General features: G+C 38.6%; 2 protein-coding genes across 2 annotated transcripts in view; one reads left to right on the top strand and one right to left on the bottom strand.

Annotated features, from left to right (window-relative positions):
- The first annotated feature begins 481 nt into the window (after positions 1-481).
- On the top strand, positions 482-2,846 carry LOC110374983 (V-type proton ATPase 21 kDa proteolipid subunit c''). Its single transcript, XM_021332932.3, has 2 exons — positions 482-1,270; positions 1,835-2,846. The coding sequence occupies exon 1, from the start codon at positions 622-624 to the stop codon at positions 1,237-1,239; it is 618 nt and encodes a 205-aa protein (XP_021188607.1). The 5' UTR covers positions 482-621; the 3' UTR covers positions 1,240-1,270; positions 1,835-2,846.
- A 1,841-nt stretch (positions 2,847-4,687) lies between these two features.
- The window catches only part of LOC110375009 (protocadherin-like wing polarity protein stan), a 174,720-nt gene continuing 153,579 nt past the window's right edge, over positions 4,688-25,828 (bottom strand). The window contains exons 15-55 of the mRNA XM_064034220.1: positions 25,561-25,713; positions 25,027-25,247; positions 24,684-24,855; positions 24,073-24,368; positions 23,758-23,890; positions 23,233-23,432; positions 22,668-22,835; positions 22,112-22,286; positions 21,707-21,832; positions 21,155-21,389; positions 20,638-20,860; positions 20,200-20,342; positions 19,772-20,061; positions 19,385-19,551; positions 18,778-19,050; positions 18,461-18,574; positions 18,042-18,216; positions 17,245-17,390; positions 16,640-16,826; positions 16,357-16,449; positions 16,165-16,274; positions 15,846-16,055; positions 15,386-15,572; positions 14,803-15,114; positions 14,258-14,494; positions 13,648-14,068; positions 13,298-13,439; positions 12,858-13,079; positions 12,190-12,410; positions 11,586-11,732; positions 10,814-11,011; positions 10,413-10,505; positions 10,179-10,295; positions 9,826-9,944; positions 9,326-9,514; positions 8,892-8,993; positions 8,558-8,783; positions 7,848-8,257; positions 7,426-7,500; positions 6,430-6,484; positions 4,688-5,561 (exon numbers count right to left, since the gene is read on the bottom strand). Coding sequence (XP_063890290.1) covers positions 5,522-5,561; positions 6,430-6,484; positions 7,426-7,500; positions 7,848-8,257; positions 8,558-8,783; positions 8,892-8,993; positions 9,326-9,514; positions 9,826-9,944; positions 10,179-10,295; positions 10,413-10,505; positions 10,814-11,011; positions 11,586-11,732; positions 12,190-12,410; positions 12,858-13,079; positions 13,298-13,439; positions 13,648-14,068; positions 14,258-14,494; positions 14,803-15,114; positions 15,386-15,572; positions 15,846-16,055; positions 16,165-16,274; positions 16,357-16,449; positions 16,640-16,826; positions 17,245-17,390; positions 18,042-18,216; positions 18,461-18,574; positions 18,778-19,050; positions 19,385-19,551; positions 19,772-20,061; positions 20,200-20,342; positions 20,638-20,860; positions 21,155-21,389; positions 21,707-21,832; positions 22,112-22,286; positions 22,668-22,835; positions 23,233-23,432; positions 23,758-23,890; positions 24,073-24,368; positions 24,684-24,855; positions 25,027-25,247; positions 25,561-25,713 — 7,523 coding nt within the window. The 3' untranslated portion in view covers positions 4,688-5,521. The remainder of the gene's footprint in view (positions 5,562-6,429; positions 6,485-7,425; positions 7,501-7,847; positions 8,258-8,557; positions 8,784-8,891; positions 8,994-9,325; positions 9,515-9,825; positions 9,945-10,178; positions 10,296-10,412; positions 10,506-10,813; positions 11,012-11,585; positions 11,733-12,189; positions 12,411-12,857; positions 13,080-13,297; positions 13,440-13,647; positions 14,069-14,257; positions 14,495-14,802; positions 15,115-15,385; positions 15,573-15,845; positions 16,056-16,164; positions 16,275-16,356; positions 16,450-16,639; positions 16,827-17,244; positions 17,391-18,041; positions 18,217-18,460; positions 18,575-18,777; positions 19,051-19,384; positions 19,552-19,771; positions 20,062-20,199; positions 20,343-20,637; positions 20,861-21,154; positions 21,390-21,706; positions 21,833-22,111; positions 22,287-22,667; positions 22,836-23,232; positions 23,433-23,757; positions 23,891-24,072; positions 24,369-24,683; positions 24,856-25,026; positions 25,248-25,560; positions 25,714-25,828) is intronic.

Genomic DNA, 25,828 nt, shown 5'->3' with positions numbered 1-25,828 from the left:
TTTATTTCTGGAAATATTCATTACCATTTTTATCATCTAGAATTGCCTAATATTAATTAGATCCTAATTTGAAATATTCGCAATCAGAAACCTTACTTGAAGATTTTTCCACATGGGCCAATTATAGTAAGCGAAGACTTTGAGTACTTTTATGTAATGAATATAAAATCTGACTTATGTAATTAACAAGTTACTACTACTAACTTTTTGATAGTTCGATAGTCAGTATTTATTAATATATTAAAAGCTGATAGATGGACTCTACTTTCTGGTAACCTAATCAAGGTGTAAGTTTTTTAAGTTTCAAATATAAAGTACGAGGAATAGTGCATATGTATTACAGAATGTTTACAAAATTAAATGTTAACAAAACCTCGATATTTATTCCTTGGCTCGGTAATCTTAAATTTTTTCTGTTAGCTGGCAGCACAGAGTCACAAGAAGGAACTAAATTTTAACAAATTTTTGGTATTGCAACCCTTTTATTGTCTATGACAACTTGTGATCACAAGACCTCTTGCTTTTGAGTTTTCTGTCAAGGCAAAAATTGGGCGAAAAAAGGCCGTCCCTTTCGGGAATATCGGGTAATTCAGCTCCAATTTGCTAAAAAAACCATCCAAGATGAGGTACTTCCTAACTTACCTGTTCGCGCTGCTGCTGGTGCTCGTGATTCCGACATTTGCTATGTTCTATCTTCTCCAAGGAAAGGGTGAGCAAATAAGCCTCGGATGGTTCCTGGAGCATACGTCCCCCTACATGTGGGGTACGTTGGGAATTGCGTTCTCCGTGGCCCTGTCTGTCGTGGGCGCAGCTATGGGCATCCACACGACCGGAGTGAGCATAGTCGGAGGAGGTGTCAAAGCGCCCAGAATCAAGACCAAGAACTTGATCTCCGTCATCTTCTGCGAAGCCGTCGCGATCTACGGGTTGATCACTGCCATCGTGTTGTCTGGAATGCTGGAACGGTACACAGAGCCCCTGACTGACATGAACATCAAGCAACAGAACTGGATGGCTGGTTATGTGATGTTCGGTGCTGGCGCCGCCGTGGGCCTCGTCAACTTGTTCTGTGGTATTGCTGTGGGTATCGTCGGCTCCGGTGCTGCCTTGGCTGATGCAGCTAATGCTGCCTTGTTCGTAAAGATCCTAATTGTAGAGATTTTCGGATCAGCCATTGGTCTCTTCGGTCTTATTGTTGGTATCTACATGACGTCAAAGTGCAAAATGGGCAACCAGTAATTTAAGAATAAAATAAAACTTGAATCTAAGTGTAAGTATAATATTTGCATTTAAATATTTTAAGTTTGTAATTCTCTGTAGCTTTGACCATGATTCATGATGTTCAATCAATAATTTCCTATCTTAGTTGTATACAACTTCTGTGTATGATCTATTTTGTATCATCTAGGTGTGATACCTAAATTGACAAGTTTTATTAACCTTTTCCCAATTATTTATTTCAAATTGTGGTAAATTTCATGAATTTCACTATTATTATATCAAAAATGTATTCATAGACTTGAATCAGTGATGGTAATTCCACTATTCAGCATATTTCTTACTACTTTATGTAATTATGGTGACTCCATATAAAAGATTGAAATAGTTTATTATGTAGGTCACATGATTTTGAAAGAGTGGAAATCTAAACATTAGTTACAGCATGATTTAGTCACTTGACATTATTTGTATACACAATTATTATTTTCCTTAAGCTATTGTATTCCCTCAATTAATAGATTATCTTTTAAAATAATTATTAGCACTTTGAATATTTGTATTTGTTATTAAATATATTTGAGATAATAATGTGAGTTTTTATTTTTATTTTCAGTGTAAAACAGCACTGGATGTGTTACCAGCCTTGACCTACCTTAACAACCAGAGTGTCCAGTGCTCAATACTTATTAATCACCGAAGAAGCTTCAAGTAATATAATTGCAGTGTTGAACTTGTGTATTTCCTGCCTATTCTCTGTTGATGTGTTTATATAATGTAAATTATTTTTTAATCTTAATGATCAATAAAATATCTGGTCTTAGCACTTCACATCTTAGTATCTTAAAGTAATATAAAATTTTTGATGTTATAATAACTGTATGTACTATAAATTGACTTTAATTGTTGTTGCATATAATAAGGCATTTGTGCTAAGATTACAGATATTTGAACTGAGGTTTGGATTGTATTGCAGTATTTTATTGACAACTATATAGTTCCCGGTCGAGATTGTGTTTGTATTGAACCATAACAGTGTCCTCATTTGAAATGACTAGGTGCACATTACTTTTAGAGTTTCCGTGGCCTAATGTAAAGCTCTGGCTTGATATAACAACAGTATATACCTAGTCATTAATAAGGCTTATACATTCCATTAAACCTTGTTTCAAGTTTTGTAAAAGCTTTGATTGGTCAGTCTGTAACCCATGTTTATACATAGTAATAAAAGATAATGTACATAAATTTCGTATTTGGTGTGATATGTTATTTTCCATTAGACACGGTTGTAGTACATGAGTGATGTTGATGACATTGTACGGAGCCATCGGCAGAACTTTATATTGACTTATTGTGAAGCACAACATTTTACACAGAAATGAAATCTTTAATGATAGCTTAATATAACCTATCATGAAATATATTTTACATATTTGTAAATGCTGCCTGTGTCTGCTAGGAAAATATCTAAATTGTTAATGTTCTCTGGTATCGATAAAGCACTGTTTCCCTTTTAAATTATATAAAAATCAAATTATTGTAACTCCCAATTGTAAATATTAGTTTGCTTACCTTACTAATTTATTGTACGTACTTGTAAATTCATCTGCATAAACTTAACTATAGGAGTTGTTGAGGAGTTGATTTATTGCCACACATTGTTGGTATTTGGTATATCAATCGAGAATCAACACTGGCTCTTAGCTCAGTGTTCACATTTCGGAACAAAACGAACGAGAAAGTATTATATCAGTCTTTAAAACAGTTTACTGATGTAATTCTAAGTAAAATATATTTTATTTGTGCAAATGTAGATATTATGTATGTTGATGAATAAATAGATAAAAAGTTGTATTAATTTTATTTATTTCTAGTTTTATAAGACCACAATATTCGCTTGACAGTTCCATTAAATATTGGTGTGATCTTAATTATAGTAATTTGTGGCTAGGTTGATAGAAATGCCTGATTTCGAATTGAGAAGCAAATTAGTCAACCTGGATTATTTGGTTGCTATACTTTCACAAAAAAACTTTTGAACCGATTGAGATGGAATGATCTGAACAGAGTTGCATGTAGTTTCCTCGATGATTTTGAGACCATCTAGTTATTAGGAGAATGATGATAATTATTAATTAATTAGCAACCACCGATTTTTCATAAGATATTGGTAAGGAACCACATAACTAGTGAGCAGTCTAATCAATTCTGATATTGATTTTGGCATTATCACACAGGCGCGTGAGTTGCGCGGTGGCGCTTAGGACCGTTTTAGATTGTGTCTGATAAAACACTGACATGCGTGTGTAAGATTTATTACGTTACGTATTAACGTTTTGTTCAAAGTTATCTCAGAAATTATTATTTTTTAAATTATTTCACGCGTGTACCTACCTATGTATGAGAGACCCCTAATAAGTACTTACCTACTTATATTTTCTTCCACAAAAGTCTAGTCGTTAAGTTCTAAGACCTATCTACATAGTATAATCACAGATTACTTAATAGGTATAATGCCGAAGTAGGTAGGAAATTGTAAATTAAACAACACTGGGTAGCAATAAAATATTTTATTTTATTTATAAAACAATTCAAATGTTTGTACCACTATATAAATATTGCCAGTAAAAGTACATAGAAAATGGTGAAAAAGATACGTAATATCACAAAATGGAATGTAAGATATAAAAATAAGCCGAAAGGTTCCTAAAAGTGGCAAACGCAATTTAATCAAAGCAGTGTCAAACTGCTTCGGTAGGTAAGTTCACAATATGTTTAGGTAAATACCTAAGAGATACATTACATAAATTTGAGCAATAGGTATAAACGGACAACCTGGGTAAGTAGGTAGGTAGGTATAAGTATCCTGGATTTGTTGAAATCAGAAACATGAAATCTGATGAGTCTATTATTCAAAATTCTAAAGATTTGAGAATGTACGTAAATAAGATTAAATAAATATTACATTAGACAAATACATACACAATTAAAACATACATAGTGGATATAATGCCACTTTAACAATAATTTGGGTCATGTCAAAACGCCTTGAGTAATTAAATAGCAAATAGCAGCAGTTTTGAGAAAGTCGCAATCAACTTTGTTCATATTCATAGTGCATTCTACGAACTCATTAAATATTAATTATGGCAATCTGACACTAGAGAATATCTAAATAAAGCTTTTACTTAATATTCCTCTATTGTAGTCCCTAATTTAACTACTAAAAGTGTAAAAATCTATTATTTACAAAATAGGTGGACTCTTCGTTAAAACGCTAGAAATGCACACAACACACTATTTACATAATCAATTTATGGTTCATAAGAAATCATCGTTTTAATAAAAACATAATAACAAACCAACACTTTGAAAAACAGGTTCAGGATTATTCTGCGCTTCCCAAAAGTATTTCTTTTTCTTACGTAGATACAGTTATAAAACCTCTTTCACACCAAACAAGTCAAAAAAAAAACATTCACAATATTACAAACATTACCTAACTTTACTAAACTTATTCCTACGATGTTTACAAACGATAGTTTTGGTTTCTTATATAAAAATAAAAAGTAATTCATATTTTGCACTAAAGTATATTTGGAGTGCATTTACCGAATTAAATTACAAAAAGTATTTTCTATTCCTTTAGTGTTGAAGTTAATTTTGAACACTAAACACAAAGAACTTCTTTTTAGGCTCAAGAACAAGTTTCAAAAGAATTGGGAAATTACTAAGTGGAAGATAAATCGGTAAACGTCTACTCGTAAGCTAACTTAACTATTTACATGACTGACTTTGGATGTCATTCTTACTTCAATAAACATGCATTAGGCAGATCTGCACTATACCAACGCACACTTAAATAAATTCTTTATAATTTTTGCTACATTGAGTGTATGAATTAAGATTCCTACATTATTATGTACACGTCTATATCGATAGAGGTATGTGTTCTTATATATTGTGTCCATTTATTGAGTATTTTTTTTCATACACCAATTGGGATATCAGAATATCGTCGACATATAAGTTTAAATCTAAGAGCAGACTTTCAAACGCTAAACCCGATAAAAAATGAGTATTCAAAACATTTAATTCTAACTTCAGTTCCACTATAGTTACTATTTAAAGCATAGACATAAATTCAAAAATAAATACTCGTTACTCTACACTATGGCAGTGGGTACTGATTTAACGACAGTCTTTGCGTAAATTAATGCTAATTTATACCGTTACTAAGAAGTTTAAAATTAAATTAATAACTAATTGAGATTCATTGGAAATCTTGTACTATTTAGCGTTGTTATACTCTCGTCTCAGCATCGTCTTCAGTAGTAGATTTCCTGTAATGATTTGGAGATATGAAAATGAACAATTTTTGCTTAATATTGTGTGATGTCAACAAATTGATCAAAAATATAAAAATCCTAGTAATTTAATGACATTTTAACAGCATGCAAGACATAATTTAATTAAAAATCTAAGCACAACAAATTTGACAATGTTTAAAAAATCTTTTACCTACTTTTTAAGATATCTTCAAAAAAGACTAAGTAAAAGATTTTTCAGCAGTTTCACTTAAATTAATGTCATGACCATGTTTTGAACATGAGATACCGACCTCTGGTTTAATTATTTTATTTAAGAAAAGAGCTTAAACATGGTCAGGACTATGAATAAAGTCATCAATTTACCTCTTCCCTAAATGGTTGAAGATGATTGCGGCAACACCACCGGGTTAGCAAAGCAAAAGATGATTACAATGAGTGTTTCTCATACAACCGCCACCATCTATTGACAATGTTATCATTATGGCTGGATTTATTGATCAAATAATAAGTAAAAGAATAAAAAACCCTTTTCAGAAATAATGTTTAGTTGTTTTTTTTTATAATATGGCAACATAAGCAGATGTTGATGTCGTTGGTAAATGTTGTTTAAGAAGTAAGTAGACAGCATTAGACTTCTGAAAATGTTTTTTGCTCGGAATTCTGTATAGTTTTTTTTTTTTATATTTCAGAAAACAAACCTCAAAAAGTCTCAGTAGGTAAACTGTAAAAAAATTGGTAGTTGAACCTATTGAATACTTCCGTCATACGTAGATTTTTTCAGAATAGAGATAGATTAATGTACAGAATTCCGCCTCCAAAAATAAAATGAAACATTTTACATGCAAACATGATCGTGCAATAAAGTTGGTTTCACACTTACTCGCTCGTCTCCCCCATACTCGCTAGTGGCGCCCCCATCTGCTGTTGATTCTCAGCTAGGAGGAAACAAATCAGTATGTAAGTACGTATGGAGACAAACCTTCATAAAAAATATAAGGAAAATAATATAAAAAATATACTGGTCTATTACTCTAGTCTAGTCTATAGTCTAGTGGTCTATTACAAATACGACTGCGAAAAATCTACACTTAAGGTAGAATTCCGTGGGTAGCGGCTGACGCAGCCGCGCGCGGCCTACGACAGTCGTCGGCCGCGCGCGACAGTAGTCAACCTATGAAAATGTATGGCGCCGCTGCCGAGGTCCGCGACAGTCGCGCGCGGCCGACGAATTTCGTAAGCCGCGCGCAGCATTGTCTTGAAATTAGTCGATTTTGTTCGTCCGTTCCCTCTAGTCGAAGTGCTAATTGATATCCTTGAAGAAGAAGAGGATGACGTGTTGCTGTGGCTGTATTATGAAAATAGATTACCAATCTACCCTATCTTTAAAAAGTAGAAATGATGAAGGATACTACCAAATACTGATTCAAAAGCATTTGTATTGTAATGAAAACAAAAGGTAGTTTTGCCGACTAAATAAAAAACAATTCAATTCTGGTTTTACTAAAATTCTATAGATGTTATTAAGCGCTAGACCATGTTGAGATGCATACGGCCGCGCGCGGCTCACGAAATTCGTCGGCCGCGCGCGACTGTCGCTGACCTCGGCAACGGCGCCATACATTTTCATAGGTTGACTATTGTCGCGCGCGGCCGACGACTGTCGTAAGCCGCGCGCGGCTGTCGTAGCCGCTATCCACGGAATTCTACCTTTAAGTTACATAAAGCCAAGAACATGTTATGTGAAGTGACAAAAAAAAATGGTCCTCACAAAACCTCGACCAAAATCTGGCAATGTACCTAATGTTGCCAGATTTTCTTCGCGGTAAACCCAAATAAATGTCAATATTGTGTGGAGTGTTCGTGGCTGTAAAATTACCTGGATGTGCCATCTCACTACTACGGACTGGCGGTGGCTGGCTGATCCCACGCAAGTGAGCGTGGTCTTCCTCAGCTAAAGCAAGCAAAATAATAACGTCAAAAGCGGATCACTCTCAAACACTAGGGAAGCTTGGTGGAACAAATAACACGAAAAAAAAATTTAAAGAAAGCACACACAAAATATAAATAACAAACATAGAACTGTGTTTTATACTGGATTACATAAGGGAGTAGATATGGGGAGCCTATGACGGAACATATTGGGGATATACGTAAGAGAGTAGATAGGAGGAGTATATGAGTGGAGGAAGTATATAAAAAAGAAAAAAAGTTTGACTTTCTTAAACATAATTATTAGGTACAGGTTCTATTGTGACACATCAAAGTACAAAACTGAAAAATAAGACACAATTCACATACCTGTATAAGGGAACAAATATTTATCATGATGCTTATCTGATCCCTCCGACATCCTATCATTATAGTCTCCGTAATGGCTGTCTATCTTCCTTTGATAGTCATTCTTCAACATGGTGGCTATGCCTGAATCTCTGAAATCTCTGGGCGGGTAGCCATCATGTTCTCTGGTAGAGACCCCAGAGTCTCTGAAGTCTCTAGACCCGTAGACATTGGAGTCTGAGTTTAGGTATTTAGTTGGGCTGTACCCGTAGTCTGATGTTCGTGAAGGGAGGTAGGTTTTGGACCCGTAAGGGTTGCCGGGCAGTCGGTACATGGTGGGGGATATCGGGTAGTTAGGGTCGTATGGCATTTGTTTCTCTGTGTCCGTTGGGAGAACTCCGTACATTAGTTCGTCTTCCATTACGCCGTATCTGAAAATATTGGGAGCGGTCAAGACGGTTACTTTCTAGTCTTTAATTTAAGACTATAAGAATATACCTAAGCTTATATTCTCAGTCACATTTATTTTTTCTGATTTCTTTGCATTTGTGGCTAAGGTCCAATATTTTATCAAAGTTCGAAACTGCGGAACCCATGTTAATAGGTAGTAATTAATTTGCGAGCAGTTTTGACGACCCGGATTCCAGATCCCATTTCAATGCACTCTTAAGAGACCTACACTGCAAAGACCTATATCCTATCTTGACCATTTTTATATATACAAAACTTACCTATTATCAAGCGGCAGTCTAGACGCATCAACACTAGCCACATACGTATCATGCACATTCTCCAATATAGAAGGCTTCATCCGATGCCTGCTGAGCTGGTACACGTCAGAAGTTAGGTCAGGGTTGGGAAGAGGGTTGGGGGAGGGAGACGCCATCCCTGTGTTGAGCCCCTCGTTGTCTGAACCGGTCTCTTGAGACCAGCGGCCCATTTCTGGACGGTTTGGTTCTGGTGGAAAATTGAGCTGGTTAAACTCCTCATCTATGTAGACGACTTTACAGTAATTTGGCAAAAAATTAAAACATTATTGCATTGTGTTTGTGGTGGTTGTCATACCTTCCCTAATGTGTGAAGGCCATCTTGGTTGCATAGCAAGTGGTGCCCCTTCAGTTATATTCGGCAGGTAACTCGCAGCACTACCGCTTGTTGCTCGATCCCCTACAAAAGTATTAAATTAGAGTAAACAAAACAAATGAAGACCACGGCATTTTTCGACACATTATTTCTTGAACGGATACTAAAACAGACTTGTAGTGATCCCCTGTATTCAAAGTTTTACTAAGTGGAGAGCCAATATGTGATCAAACGGTCAGACCTATTTTGAATAAGTCTATTTCAAGACTGAGAATGTTTTCTACTACAGGGCCAAAGAAGAGTCGTAGTGAGAAATGAATTTGAGGGAGTTCACAGGCGTTTGGATGGTTGCTCAGAATCTTTGGGGTATCCTATCCTGTAGTAGATCTTATTTGTGATGATAAAGCAATACTAACTGTTAGCAGAAGGCGGGTGACTGGACCGTCTAGTGCTGGTCTCGTCATCATCAGACGAGTGGCTGGAGGCGAGGTCGAGGCTTCTCGCACTCGCGTCACTGTCACTGTCGGTGGCTTCTGTAGCTTCTTCACCAGTCTCCCCTGTGGTTTCACCGTCGGTGGCTGTTTTACGACGGCGACGACCTTCGTCTGAGGAATGGATGGATTTGAGGTGTTTTGGAGATCATGAAATGTCAAATCCACATTATCAATATTTTAAGGCTCCATATAGTGACTGTTCTTTACATTCCTAATATCAATAGCTCAAATATGTGTTAATAAAAGTCTCCAAAAACGAATTACGTTGATTTTCCACTGGTTTCGATCCAGAGCAGTAAGTTCCAAAATATGGTCATTTCTATACACCCCTATTTTGCTCCGTCAGAATAAGTAAATGTTTTGAGTTCAAATACTGGATAGTGATAGTCACTGTAATAAAGTTCTGAAGAATAGAAGCTTACCGTCTTTTCTAGTATGAAGAGAAGAGTCAAATCCTCTCAGGTATGCTGGCATATCACTTGCGCTTGTATTGTAGTTGGACGTGGATGTGCTCGTGTGACGCAATTGACCATCGCTACGACTGTAATTAGTACAAAAATAAATATGGGAAATAATTAAGAAAACTAGGTATTAACTGAATAAATAAGCAAGTTTAAAATATTCAAAAGACCAGATAAAACGTAGGCAGATGCTCCGGCAATCTGGTTGTATCTTTGACCTAATAAAATTATTTACATAGCTAACTCCAGGTGGAAACATACGTAATGTGACAGAACCAGTAGTTATAGTTACAAGAAATATAACTTTGACTTACCTGTAAGGACTAGAACTAGTTTTAGTGGTAGATCTTGAAGTTGTTGAAGATGCGGATATACCAATGTTCCTCATCTGACGTCCTGGTTCTGTGCTACTGTGATATGCTAAGGCAGACCTAGGAAAATACATCGAATTTTAGAATTTAAAATGAAGGTCGTTGGGTTTAAAATACGGTGGTGAATGTGTGCTTCATTTGAGCACAAGTTTGAAAGGTTTTTCGTTGTTTACTTACCTGTTTACTTGTGACAAGTTTTGAGCACTGCTGCTAATTATGACCGATGTGTCGACTAGAGGTACTTTCTTGCCTAGGCATCTTAGTACAGTTCTGTAAAAGAAAGAAGATGTAAGTAACATGTCGATTTTGATATACTGATGACAAAGGTTAGAGGATACATTCTTAGGAAGGTGGGAAATCCTCGAATGGAAACCCACTTTGAATGGAGCAAAAAGTAGTGTCACCATATTTCTCCGGGTCTATAAGAAACACAAAGGGGTCTAGTTCCTCAAGACCCCTTTGTGTTCCAGGGCCGTGAACTTCCGGACAATCCCTCAATAGAGAATCAAGAGAGGACTGTACTGTACCTACCTAGTTGCAGATGATTAATATACTGCAATTTAGGTGGTGGTACTTACCTTCGCAAATTGTCCCTCACTCGCACATTAAAGGCGATGTACCCAAGACTGGCAGCAGCGGCGTGTGCTGCCACGGCAGCTGCCAGCGCTGCACTGAGCGCGTCACGTCGGGTTCCTGCCTCACTGCCCAGGAGTAGGGCACTAGCCCATGCTGCGCAGGCTAGTGGTGTGCATACTAAGCTTACGCCGAGTAGCAATCTGGTAGAATAAAGATGCGGTTATAAATTGTAAAGTTCAAATTGTATAATTTCTTAAATCAATTCAAAAACAATTTTTGGTAGCTCTATGAGTAAATAGCATATTGTCATTTCATAGACACTTCAAATTTTACCGTAAAAGCCGTAAATAAATGAGAAACCATTTATCATGAATTTAGACTGAAAAATTGCAAAAAAGCGTATGTTCAACTGTTGCGTTCTATGCGTCTGAGGATTTTTTTTCAGAAATGATTGGATTGAATGGGGTGAATTAATTTCACCAGTCAATTTTCCCGTAACTAACTTGATCTACTTCATCATCATTATCATCATCATCTCAGCCATAGGACGTCCACTGCTGAACATAGGCCTCCCCCTTTGATCTCCACAGATACCTGTTGGAAGCGACCTGCATCCAGCGTCTTGATCTACTTAATCTTGATAATTTCTAATGCGAATTAAGAATCCATCAGAAAGAGTAAATACTGCAATTTTTCCCCAATCCTCTCACTAATCTTAAAGTTAAGTATTTACACTAGTATCTTTGTTACCGTCAACCTTCATAACCCACTCACCTTAAATTCCCAAACCCGATGATATGGTCTCTGACAGTGAAGGCGGCGCGTGTAGCCCCAGCGAGGAACACGAGCGCGGCGCCCGCGTACACCGCTGAAGGAATCACCACCCACCATACTACCGGCTCGTGGCAGCTCACCCAGCAACTGTGCGTATGGGATTCATTATAATTTGACATCGGACTGTATGGAAAGCTACTTTGGGAAGCATTATTTTGGATGAATCCGAATATTGAAGGTGTAGAACGAAACCCTTAAAATATCATTTTTGTTGTTCATCAAAACCCTTTATTGCAAGAATATTAAATAAATAATCCGCTTAAAATAATACTGAATTTACGTTCATTGATATAATGTTAAGAAGCTGAAAAAGAAGTATGTACATTACACAAGTAAGTATGTAGGTAGGTACATACATGTTGTAGTGCTGACATACCTTCATAATGTGGTACCTACTCACAAGACGCGTTCACATACTGATTCTGGTGATGCTAACAGCTAGCGATAGTCTGACGGTCCCGCGTGGTTACACCAATGGAGAGACTACATTTACTTAGGAACTGTGAACCAGGAACTACCTGGTATGTATGTATGTAATACTCACAATAGAGCATTCCCGTACTGATGCTGGTGGTGGCTGGCAGCCAGCGCCAGCACGACGGCGGGCGCGGCGTAGGCGGCGGCGTGGTGCGCGGCCAGCCCCGCGTGGTTCACGTCGCGCAGCTCGCGCAGCAGCCGCCGCAGCTGCCAGCCGTCGCACGCCGCCCACGCTAGTGCACACACCCACCAGTAGTGGAGGGACATGGCTACTAGCTTGCACGCGAACTGGTTGGAGAGGTGTTGTGTAAGTTTTGAATTTGGAATCTTAGATGCGTTTACACGGTGCATGTAGATGGAGCAAGTTAACATACGCAAATGATCCGTGCGCACGCAACAGAGCACGCGGGTGGGTAGCTTGCTTTGGTACAGGCGCGAGTCGCAAGATCCACAGGTTTTTAACATGCTACTTGCACCGTGTAGACTGACCTGTAGACCCTTTTATTACAACAAACATATTGCTTCATATCGCACTCTTGCCAATAGCTCTGTCTGAATGATCCAGTAGGATTAATACTTAACGAATTTGAGTTTCCTCTACCCGAGGTAAATGGCGAAGTAACAATTATAAATTACACTTAACAACATCGATTATGTGACAAAGACACTTTGGAGTAAGAAATAACAAAAAAACCAAAAAACTATCACTGTCAAGATATCCATTGATCCACTTACCTCATTCTGCACCAGTGAGTTCCTACTCTTCAACGCGATCAGATACAGTAGTTCCGCCATAAACATACAGAACACGAGATGTTTGTGTATGGAGTTGGAGACAGTGGCCGCACCTCCCCGCATCAGGCACAGAGCTGCCCATGTCGCGAACAGTAGCGGTAGGGATATGCTGAACGCTGTGTATGATGTTACTGATTCAAGGAGTGATGGTTCTGGGATGAACTGTGGAGAAAAACATATTATCAAAATTTTACACTATTGTACAACAGAATTTGGCAAAGTAGTCTACATTAATGAAATGAAAAAACAAAATGGCACTTATATAACTTACTTTTATGTTAGGTAGATGTCCGAAAACTTGGATACTAGGGATGGTTACGTTAATAATTCTGCAGCAAAGACGATAACAAAAAAAAGCTTGGAAGAGTAAGTGTGCTTACCTCTATATCAACTTCGTCAACCAGAACAGCAAAGGTGGATAGATGACTGCAGGTACAGTTAATTAAAAGGGGTTCGTTAGAGTACGGCGACCAATCGTAGTCGATCTCTGTGTGACAACCAACGCGAGACCATTCTCCAGACCTAGAAAAATTTAAAACATAATTATCAGTCTCAAGACATGCCAAAAAGTATTTTGAGTTTGGATAAAATATAAACCTTTTAAAGAAATAAGAACTCGAAGAGGAGTATTATTTTGCGTTTTAGGTGGATATGAATATTTATGGACTGATCCAGGAAACTGCAGTATAAAAAGGTCATAAAAATGTTAAAAAATAAGTTTCTAACTCACCCTCTCAAAGTAGACCAATGCACGCACTGTGGATTAGTCCTCGACCCGAACGTCTCCCTATCAATATCAAGCCACATCTGCAATCGTATCGGCCTCTTCAACCTGATCCCACTCAAGCTTTTATACATCAACTTCTTCTTGATACCATCCTTCGTGGTATTCCCACTTTCCATTACCAAAGCCATTACTTTTGGTCCATCATTGCCTTCTAATTTCTCAGCGACGTATAAAGATTCGTTTTCTTGTAAGTCTTCGCTGTTGAATGACTTTTCCTGCTTTTTGAAGGTTGGTTGTATGACTACGGGACCGTGGTTATCGTTGTTTTGGTTTTCGTCGAGTGGCCAAGTGTTTTTGGATTGAGAGTTCGGGTTGATGTGGTTGTTTGACGTTTGGTGGTTGCCTTTGTTTGCGTAGACTATACCTGTGAAAGGCAGTTAAATTATTTTAAAGACATATCTTTATTAAATGCTTTTTACACATTTTTTACTTACAAATAATGCTACCTGAAAGACAGGGATCAATTTGGACCCTCCACTGGTGTATAATGGACTCGTCCCGAAGACGTTTATATTTCGTAACTTACATCCTAACATTTATAGGTAAGACATACCTTCAACATCTTCCATATTGTTCTCCAAAGAGTTATCCTCCTCTCTAGCCTCCTTGCTCCACACATACTCAGGTACAAACAACGCTAGCTGTATGATAGGGGATCCTACAGTGATGTTAACCCCCCACCGCTGTGTGACGGACTCGTCCATTCGGAGCGGCATCAGTTGGGAAGTGTTGCGTGAATATTGTAGGTAGGAGAATACGGCGCGGGATTCGTAGTTCGTGTCTAGGTTTTCTGGAAGAAATTAGGCGTTGTTGTATGGAAAAGGTATTTTTTGTTACCTACAGAGCAACATGTCAATATGTCAAATGAATGTTAAAAACTTATGGTTGAGAAAAGAAATGAAGAACAATTTAATGATTTCAATGTTTTCTACAAACAATTTGAAGACGCAGTTCTTGTTGAGGATAACTTTGGAATGCTTTTGTGCAAATTACACAGAGAAGAATGTAGAAGGGCTGATTAGTGACAGTTTCATATGATCAAATGATGATAAGGTGACAGTTGATACTTTTATAGGTAGACTAAAACTTACGACTTACCTTGAATATTACTATTAGTGATCCCAAGCAGATCCAAAGGCAACAACACCCTCGTATACTTATCGAACTTATTCTTGCTCTTAACATAGTTATTATACTTGGGGAAGGACACTGTAGGACTGGAAGGCTTCCTATGCTTATTGATCTTGCCATTAGCATGGTACACAGGAGTTTGTATGGGAGAATGTATGAAGGATGAGGTGTCTGGTAGAACGACGCGTTCAGTGGTGAAAGAATCGATGTTGTAGCGGTTCAGTTGGGTCGGCTCGAAACCGTAGATTGATTCTGCTGTTACTATGTCTACGCCAATCACTGGAATAAAATAGAAGTTGAATATATTTATCTTTGAAAATGGCTACTTGGGAGCATCAAGAGTTGCAATGTAGAATGAAAAAAAAACATGACGACTTTCTCGTACAAAAAACAAAAGGGCAAAATATGTTCTACAATCAAGACATGCATATTTTACAATTTGTGAAAGATCAGATATTGTGGTTCATAGCGTAGGACTTGATATTGAAGTTTCTTTTAGGAGAGACTCCTAAGGAGGTCCTAAAACTTTTACAAGAATATCCTCACTTACCCAAATCACTAGTAACGATTTCAAAAGGACTAGTATAAGTATCGTGCTGGCTCTCAGCCAACACTGCAATGTACTTGTCGAACCGCTGCAGTAGAAGTTCCATTCCATGGCCCGTTAACTGTCGAATGCGATTCCATTCTTGGGCGTATTGGGCGTCGAGGATTGTGTTGGCTGATTTTATTACATTCTGCAAAAAGATGGAAGTTGAATTTGGCTGTTGAAATAAAAAAATAGGTGATTCTGGAAGCGATAGTAGGCATGCAGCCAGTTTTGGGTAACAAGGTGATAATTCCTTAAAAAAAATACATAGCAGTAATGATAGCTATCCTTTGTTATCTGGGACAAAAAAATGTCTTTGAAGTCAGTATGCTGATACTCCAATAATTTTGAGATTCATTTGGTAAAGGTCGCCAGCATATCGGTCCCGTAATGCTTTACTTTTAGAAGCATCTCCACTTACCCTAACATAGTCCTTATCCTGACTATGCGTCAGATTCAACCCAGCCTGTCTCATCTCATACTGCAGTAGTTCCAGCAATATCCCTTCAGCCACCAGCACATCAGCGCCATACAATTTGACAGTGTTGTCACAAGCCGAGGTCAAGTCAGCAGCTAGGCGGACTCCCACGAATGTGTTCATTGATAGCTCGCCGGTTTCTATCTTGCTTAGCTGTTGGGTTTGAAAATAGTATCATCATGATTATCAGCTTTTTTTACTCTCATTGCAGGGCACAGGCCTCTTCTCACACAGTTAAGGAATGAGTGTTCGTTGGGCGTACCTGTTTCCTCAATTGATAGAAGGTGGATGTGGTACAGTTGAACATGTCAGGTTCCTGCCAAGGCACGACTTGAGTCTCGTCACACATACGCGTTGCTTTACCACTTGTACCTAAAAGTAAAAGATAGATAAGGAATTATAATAGTCTTCTTTTGTTTATAAAATCTCTTTGATGTGTGTATGTGTAACTTACCGGCAGGACAGTCTGTCACAGCTTCAACACCGAATTTAGTTCGCGGCCACCAGACGCCATGAGAGAAGGAGCGAGGACATCCATCGTAGACAACTGTACAGAAAGAAAATACGCATTTATAATTTTCTGTTCTGTCGCCATCCTTTGATATACTTTGATGAGAAACATGATTCCTGAACTGATTTTCTAAGCCACGTTCCCACCATGTTCTATGACGACAATAAATTTGACGAGAAATACATAGAGTCTGTGAGGTTCAAGTCCTGTTGTTTTGAAGAGCTACCTTCACAGCCACTACTAGGAGCGACTTCAGCATACAGATTGGCGCAGGCGTCACACGCGCGGCCGATGACGCCGGCGCGGCAGTGGCACTGCCCCGACACAGACGCGCACGAGCTGTTCGCAGACCCCATCGCGTAGCACTGGCAGGGCAGGCAGTCGGTGCTGCCTTCTGGCTTGTAGTGGTTTTCCTGGGGAAGGAAGATTAGTTAATGATGGTGGTAGATTTAAGGGTGTCGTATTTCCGCGTCGGGTCACACTTGCAACGTTCGAGACAAAAGACTGGGCTCTGCATATCGAGGATAAGATATACTCAGATGGTAAATAGCAAATTTTTACACAAGTGAACTTGTATGTGGGCTGTATACTTCTGAATTTAGGGGTTATCCTATTGTTGACTGAACAGCAGCGGCATTAGACAAGTTGAAACAGATTACTTACTAAACGAAAACCTCAAAAAAAAATTCTTGTGAAACAAGCAAGTACTTAAAACTTACTTACTAAATAAATAAGTATGAAAGAAAACATAAAAAAGAAGTAGAAAGCGTAATCTCCTCTTAAATCAAATAATTCAAAAGACACACAATCTACACAAAAAGTATCAATTACCTTGCAATGACATTCTCCAGTAGTAGCATGGCAATGAGGATGGTACCCCCTTGTGACGTCACAGTGGCAGGGCCCGCACACCCCCGCCACGCCGCCCCACCACCCCCCCGGGCATTCCTCGACACCTGCTTCTACGCAACCCGATGCTGGAACAAATTGTTACTTTCAATATTGCTCTTTAGTAAGACAGTTTGGGAGCAGAGGACTCTCGTCGACCAGATGGACCGAGACAACCCAAGGAGCCACAGGAACTACCTTGTAGACCTTGTACCTTGTAGCCGGATGGCTGGCGCGAGATCGGATGGCTTTTTTTTTTTAACGACTTCAAAAATCATCAAATGACCCCTCCCGCTGTGGGTTAGCAGCGGTGAGGGAGTGTCAGACTCTTACTGACTAAAAACCGTCGTGTTCCGTAATAGGCCTTTTATGTACCAGGGCCGAGGTATCTCTTTCGAACAACCCGCAGCCCCGAGATCGGATGGCCTGAAGTAAGATAAGTGGTAGATACAATAAATGTCATAATAGCTGAAACTCTGTAGAATAAAGGCCTCTTCAAAGGAAAGAGATCTGTCCATATTCACTGAGACAGCACTGAGCATGTATGTTGTTTACGTTATATCCAAGAACTGCGTTGTCATTTAGCTGGTGTTGCTTAATTGTTGTAGTCTTTCAAATATTTTGTTTGTAAAACATTATAATATAACTTGAGTGTTTGTCCCTATTATTTTCTAGTATTGTTTTTAAATTTCCAAGTCAGGTATCCTAAAAGAACATACAGAATATATCTTAAAACTCACCAGTAAGCATGTACCCCTCATCACAGGTACAGCTATATCCCTTGTCCGTGTCCTGATGCGTACACACCGCATGTTCCCCGCACGGCTGCAGGTCACAGGCGGGGGCACACTGCGGGCCTAAACGACCACGAGCGCAGACGCATTCTGTACTGTCCCAGGAGGATTCGCAGGTGCTCTGAGAAGAAGATAGGGATAAGGAAATATGGTGAGTTATGAAACTTTCTTAAAAGGACATGAGATAGGAAAGAATGTTATTTTGAGATAGCGGCAGATAGAACAGTATGGAAGAAGATAATATGATGCGCCGACCACTAATAAAATTGTGGTCAGAGATGATGACAATCAGGGAGATAATTGGAAGGGTTACTAAAGTAATAATTCAAAATAACTGGGTTAATGTATCTGCTTGTACTACTTACGTATGGTGGACAGATAGACAGCATGCAGTCAGCTCGTGACTGGCAGCCGTCGCGAACGTTTTCCCTCACTGTTGGCCTGTTGAGGAGGGACTGAGCTGTTCCCACTCTCACATCCTAAAATATTTATATTTGTCAGTGTACTTATAAAGAATTTAAATTCATACATTTACGAGAACACAGCACATAAGTAAGATACAGAGAAAAAATACGAACAAGTAACTGAGAAGTCCATAATTTGACATATCGGAAGAAATAATGGAGACTATGCATCACACTCATTCAAAACTAACACTAATATTCAAAATTAGAATACCAACCTGAATACATCCTTCAAAATACCCAACTTCAGACGCGAGCAATCCTGCCGTACTATCAGGTCCACCAATCAGAATCTTCCCTATATACTGTCCTTGTATCTTATTGGCTAACATCGGCAGTAATACAGTTCTTAGCCCATAGTCTACACTGACGGAAATATCTGTGCCGAGCCATTTGATGTCGATGCGGTGCCATTCGCCGTCGGAAAGGGTGGTTGTGGGAAGGTACATTGATTCCCCGTTGTAAGAGTAGTGTAGGTGGCCGGATTTTAGCTGCAGAAAAAAATGTTTTATGAGCAGAAGATACATTGAAAGCATAAGGTTCATATAGGTTCCATTTATACGGTCCGCAAGAAAATTCTGAGCACAAATTCGCGTATATGGCAAATACTCCTTTCAATGAAAAAATACATTTTTGTATGTTTTTTTCATTGAGATTCGCGGGATGTTCCGTGACGACTAAAAGTTTGGCTAAAAACTTCTCGAAAAAAGTTGAAGATTTGGTTTTCTGTGTTTACGAACTCAAAACTTCACTATTTAATTTTAGTCAATTGGTTTGGACGCGGTAGGGCATTAAATAACAGTACCAAAATAACTATAAACTCACAGTAATCAGTATAGTGCTGTTCTGTCCGACTTGTATGGACATGAGGAAGGCGTCCTGTTGCCTCGTCCTCAAGGACAGAGCGTTCAGCCACGGCAGTTGTATCGGTCGTAGTAGTGGGTTGAAAGACAGCATGCCATCGCCGCTGAACCGCCATGGTGGGTTTGTTGCTAGGACATTGCAAATAAAAAATGGTTTAGAATAATTATTATTTCACCTTACAGAAAAATTTGATAAATAATTGTCGTGCTTAAAGTTGAGTTAAAAGAACTTTTAAGTGATGAATGGACTGCCGAGAAATACGCGGACGACGTCGCAGCCAATTTCTGGTGTGGTGGATGAGGAAATTGTAATATATATGACTCTAATAAAAATACAAAATAAACTCACAGTCAGCACAATCCTTTCCCGTATAACCTTCAGTGCAATCACAAAGATACGTATCCCACAGATCTTTACACTCCGCTCCATTATAACACGGCGCGGAACTACATTGCGACCTCTTCTCAGGGCATCCAGCTAAAGTCCCATTGTCTGCTACGAAACTGTTGAGGTCTATAAACTTGTGGTCGATGTATAGGTCTGATATGCAGCCTTGGAAGTCCTTGTTTTTGACCTGGAAGCTGCTTGGGATGTTTGGCAGACCACCGATTTGGAGGGGCCCTGTTAGGTCTAGGAATCTGGAAGAAAAATAGTGATGAGCACTTGCCGGTTCATTTAAGGGGACCCAGGAGCTGTAAAAGTGCTGTTTTCTCCTACTTACGATGAAGAGTAAAATAGAAGATTAATGGAGGTATAAGTAAAACAATTATATTTACCTGTGACATGTTTCAGTGGCGATTTCACATCGTGGTGGTAAGACCTTTCTGGAGAAGTTAGCGCATGCGTACTTGATACCGAAATCTGCAGCACCAGCCAGTGATAGAGCTTTATCGCAATTGTCCAGGATCAGGGTAGCAGTCTAAAAGTACAAAAAAAAATATGAGCATTTCATCTTTAGCTAGGCTTGGATTAAAAAAGAGTGTGTTAAAATTCTGTCGTTGTAGGGGCTTGGAAGTTTGCAAAATAGCTGTTCCCCCAAGTCCCAGGCGACTCGCGGGAACTTATTCTCACACCCGGATAAAAAGTGGCCTAAATTTTTTACTCAAAATATAGTTTTGGAATTAACGTAGAGGGAAATAAGTCTGGATATACCAGTTTAAAAGTCAAGGAAGCAATAGCAGCTCAAAGTACAAAGTCATAATTTTCATACTCACTCTATTATAATACTCGATCTCCACAGTATGCCACGAGCCATCAGCCACATTACCAGCCACAGTCACGTCCACCTTGCCCCCTCCGAGTGCAAACGTGAACCTGATGCCAGGACCCCCCGCCACTCCTGCGCCAGTACTAATAGTTTCGAGCGCAAGGAAGTCATGACGCTCGTTGTATCTGCCGTTGTAGAGGAGTAAGCCGTTTGGAGATTGTGTTGCGAATCTGGTGAAGAGTAATTTTATAAGAGAAGGTATGGTAAAAGAAAAACACATGTCGCTTTGATATTTGACGAACATTTAAAGGTTGTCTCTCTTAGACAAAGCTCTTAATTTATACATATAAGCATGGGATTACAAGCTTTTTTGCTTTGTAAAAGACACGTTTGAATTATCAAACTCTATTAAAAATAATGTGAAACTAGTCTTGGTAATATGTCAAACCTCTTTATAAAAACAAACACTTTTCAATTCTCATGAAAGAAAAGAAATCATGTCCACAGATATGGCATGAACTTACTTCAGCTTCAAATGCAGTCTATTCCTTCTCTTCAGTCCAGGGAACGTCAAGAACGAGGAGGTAGGAAAGCTCCTAGCCCTCAGTTCACAAAGTGGGGTGGTATGATCAGCATCTATAGCACAACCCTGGCACACGAAGCCACCTTCTCGAACTGAGACGCATTGGGAGCCACTCCGGCAGACGGCAGACTGGGTGGCGCAGGTTGCTGATGTTAGAACTGTTTCGCAGTTTACACCTGGGAGAGAAAGAATAAAAAGCGAGATTGGTAATAATTTATGTCTTTGACCGACAATGTCTGAAATTGTGGTGTTTGGATCAGTAATAGAAGAGTAGATTTTTAAAACAGACTTCCCAGTGTGTTGAAGATTCTTAATGAGGAAAAGCTAAATTTTTTAGCGAGGTGACACTGGGCTCTATGAAAAGAACGATCCGATGTTGAAGGGCGATGCTCAACTTTAACATTTTAATGGTTGCTGCAATAGGTAGGTATAAAATGGAGCAATTTCTATTGTTTAAGGTAAAGGTACAAATATAATGATGCTAAAGGTTTACCTGTAAAACCAGGTGCACAAACGCAAGTGTACCCGCCCTCACGCCGCACACAAGTACCGTTGTTGATGCACGGCGAAGAATAACATAGATCCACTTCTGTGTCGCACATGTAATGTTCTCGGGAGCCTGTAACAAACGTGTTAGTAAATACCCGTATTACATAAGCATAGATAAATAGACATACTTTTTATTATGTACACCAATTAAAATACAACAAAAACAACACTAGAGATAAGTACTTTATTCAATTCTAAGTACTTTTAATACTTTAACTAGTTATAGACCTTTAGTGAATACCCTTTCACTGCATAACCCGTGAAATTGCCACCCCATTGCTGAAATCGGCGATTTGACGACTGGTTAGGGTTTGGTTAGTAGATATAAATAATAATTGTTGTTTCTCACCTGTAAACCCATGAGGACACTGACAAGAGAAGGTGGTGACCGGGTAAATAGGTCTGAACAGAACCGAGTCGCTGTTGATGAAGCCCGAAGCGTTGCCGAACTTGAGCACCGTCAGACATTCCTCGTAGTTCAGGCACGGCTCGTGCACGCAGATGTTGTCGTCGAATGGAAGGACCTGGATTTATGATTATGTATGAAGTATATGATGATATAGTTTAACGTGAAGATATTTTTTTGAGAACATAGATGATTGTGTTATTTGTTACAGTATAAACGAAGACAAAAAATATATTGAATTCATAAAGACGAACGAAATGAATGAAGCAAACTATAAGCAGACGCATCCTGATTTACCCCAGGAAGATTTGTCGAAGATCTTATAAGGTTAGTGGTATCTAGTAAATCATTAGGATGCCTACAGCTGAGTGTTGTTACACAAACACAAACATTAAATTTTGGGCCTCCGTATTTAGTGCCGAAGCTAACACTAAATTACTACGCCAGATAGGATTTTTGCAAAATACGGAGCCAAATTACAATGCGTTTAGAAACAAACCTGTACTGTAGCAAGCCTAGCCAACGTGGCTCGATGTAAGTATACTCGCTCTCGCAAGTGTGTCGGCGAGTAGTACTGTGATGTGTCCCCCGCTACTCCGACTTCAGCGTCCGGACGACGAGCGGAGAATGATACGTTTAGTATGTTGCCAGTTACGTCTGTGTCGTCCTGTGGAGATTAAGAAAATATGAACCTGTATTAAATATATTTGAAAGGGAAACTGATATTAAAGTTGGCAAGAGATTTTTATGTTCACGCTTATCACGAAGGATCTAGATTCTAGATAAAGCCTTATCCTGATCTAGAAACATAGCTTAATTTCGATGAATGGGTAGTAGTATACGTATTTGAAAAATCCCCACTTCCTATCAGTGGGAACTTTTCAAATACCTAGATGAGTTTTCAGTAATTTGTTTCCTAGACAATTTCCTAAAAAAATAAGCCAACCAATAAGCAAAATATTTACCGTCAAATATCACAATACTTCGTTACGCATTGTAACATCGTAAAAGATTAATAAGCCAACTTTAATAAGCTTAGACAAATTTATCATCATAAACCTTACCTGAACACTAAAAATATAAATATTCTCCTTAGGACACGGTATGATCGCCGCCAGCCCATCAATGAAGAACCCTAACAGAGGCGACAGGAACTGTTCAGCCGTCATGTCATTCAGTCGGACTGTGATGGAGTTGAACAACATCTCTTCGGTTATGAGCCGGACTGATAGCTGCATCATGGCTTTTACTTCGTTCACTCCATCTGGTAAGAAAAATAATCATTAGCTTATGTAGGTTTCAAGGAAGCTAGGATGGGAATCTAGACAAGGTTAAACAATCTCAGGTTAGAAAAGAGACTAAAATGTAAAGAAGGTAAACAAAAGACCGATGATGATGATGAAGAAGAAAAGCATTAAGTTGCATTAGTAAATACACATGATATGTAATAAAAATAAAAATATAAACACGGAGGGGAAAAAATGCGTCACAAATACGCAGTATATAGGTTTTTGAATGTCTGCTAAAATGTAGATGGTCCCTTTGGCAAAAGTGAATTATTAGGAGGATAGAATAAAAGTGAAACTTACCAGTAACAGATATCTCCATAGTGGCCAGTTTTGGTACATTGGTGTTCAGCTGTGGTGATAGAGTCATCTCTCCTGATGTTTCATTTAACAACACTAGGTTAGCGTTGTTACCCGAAAGAATGCGGTATTGTAGCTGCAAACAAAAAAGTATAACCAATAAGAGTTATCACAAAAAGATCAGGTCTTACTTGAAGCTTACAAAGACCTGACCCACGACACACAGACACGAAGACCTACAAAGTCCTGATAACTGGAGCCTTTCAAGAGCAATATCAAAATTAACACGAAAGAGGTTTTATTGACCATGAAACTTACCTTATCAGTAACATCAGCATCATAAGCCGGGACCCTACCAAAAGGCCCAACAGGGAAACAGTCCTTATAGTTATTGAAGATAATCTGAAAATCCTTCATCATAGGAGCATTGTCATTGACATCAGTGACTAATATTTCTACTCTGACGTCATTCCATAATGGCGGACTGGCTGCACGGATGATGAGCTCGTACTTCTTGCGTGGACTTTCGTAGTCCAGGTCTACCATGGTAACTAGTTCTGCTTTGTCGGAACCTTGGCGAGTTTCTAGAGAGAAGCTGTTGGAGTCATCACCACCTAGAAATGGAAGGACTATTAATGATTTTTCTTCAAGCATTTTGTTTTTAGTTTCTGTGTACACTCTCTTTTCTTAACTGTAATCATTTTGTATCGATAGTTTTTTATTGTTGGCGTTCAGAGAAATTAGTCTTACTCAATTCTTTTTGACTTTGCGGTGTACCTAGCCTTAGCTAAGTCTGGGTCCTTAAGTATTAACTTTGACATGCTTTGCAAAAAAATCTTCAGCTTCAATTTAATTTATTGTCATCTATTATCTTCAGTTCACTTTTAAGAAAATATCTACAACACATTTTTAGTCTTTTATGAACTTACCTTTAATAGAATAATGTACAACAGCATTGGCTCCTTCATCAGGATCGTGAGCGTATATCTCTCCAACAGTTGTTCCTATGGGGCTGTTCTCAGGAATGTAGAATGTGAGGCAATCGCTTTCAAACACAGGTGGGGAATCATTTATGTCTTCTACTTTTATGTGGACGATCACCTGTAAGGATGTTTTATATGAAGACAACTAATTTTATATGTTTTGATTTTCATATTTTACCACAAATTTAAATGGATAATACTATTGAAACTGCTGTGATTTGAGGATAAAGAAGTAAGGTTACTGGATTATTCCGAAACTAGCGTAACTGAGTCAGAAAGAGGTACTTACAGTAGAACTCAAAGGCGGTGTCCCTCCATCGATAGCCAAAGCTTTCAAATCATATGTCGCCACCGATTCTCTGTCCAAAGCCTTATTAGTTCTTATGACTCCAGAAGCAGGGTCGACTACAAACGAGCCTTCTTCACGATCTTTGGGTTCCAGTTCATAATGTACGCGTCCGTTAAGACCTACATCTGCATCTGTGGCGCTTACTTGTGTTACTGAGGTACCTGTAAAGACATCTCAGTGTTAGAAAATATGATGATTATATTTTTGTAGTAGAAATGAGGAAACGGTCGAATCTTTGGTCAAAAGTGTTTCTTGACTTTTGTGAAGTGAATATAGAAGCTGACCTCGGAAAAATAATCTTCTCTACAATATATGTAAGAACGAAATGTTCAAGGAGATACATGTTTTACCGCAGAATTGCAAAGCTATGCATACTAGTAGCTAGGTAGGTATGTAAATACATAAACGTCAAGGATATGTAAATTAAAACCTATAGACCAGAGGAGTTACGAACTACGACTAAATAAAACTTACCAACTAAAGCATCTTCCATAATGGTTGCAGTATACAGTTGTTGTTTGAAAACCGGTGCATTGTCATTCACATCGACTACTGATATTTCCACATCTGTTGTATCCGATAGAGAAGGTACTCCACCATCTCTTGCTGTTACTGTTAGAAGGTAGCCTGTGGAAAAACAAATAATATAGTGAGTAAAAAATGAAATGGAAAAATAACGATCAATTAAAAATATTAGAGAATTCATTGAAATATCACATTATCTCGTATATTGATTAGTATA

This window comes from Helicoverpa armigera, chromosome 4, assembly GCF_030705265.1.
Source record: "Helicoverpa armigera isolate CAAS_96S chromosome 4, ASM3070526v1, whole genome shotgun sequence".
Lineage (NCBI taxonomy): Eukaryota > Metazoa > Arthropoda > Insecta > Lepidoptera > Noctuidae > Helicoverpa > Helicoverpa armigera.
Note: the sequence above shows the minus strand (reverse complement) of the source record. Positions and strands in the feature narration are given on the sequence as shown.

Excerpts from the sequence above, each read along its gene's own strand:
- LOC110374983 (XM_021332932.3), top strand. The coding sequence starts at position 622 with ATGAGGTACTTCCTAACTTACCTGTTCGCGCTGCTGCTGGTGCTCGTG.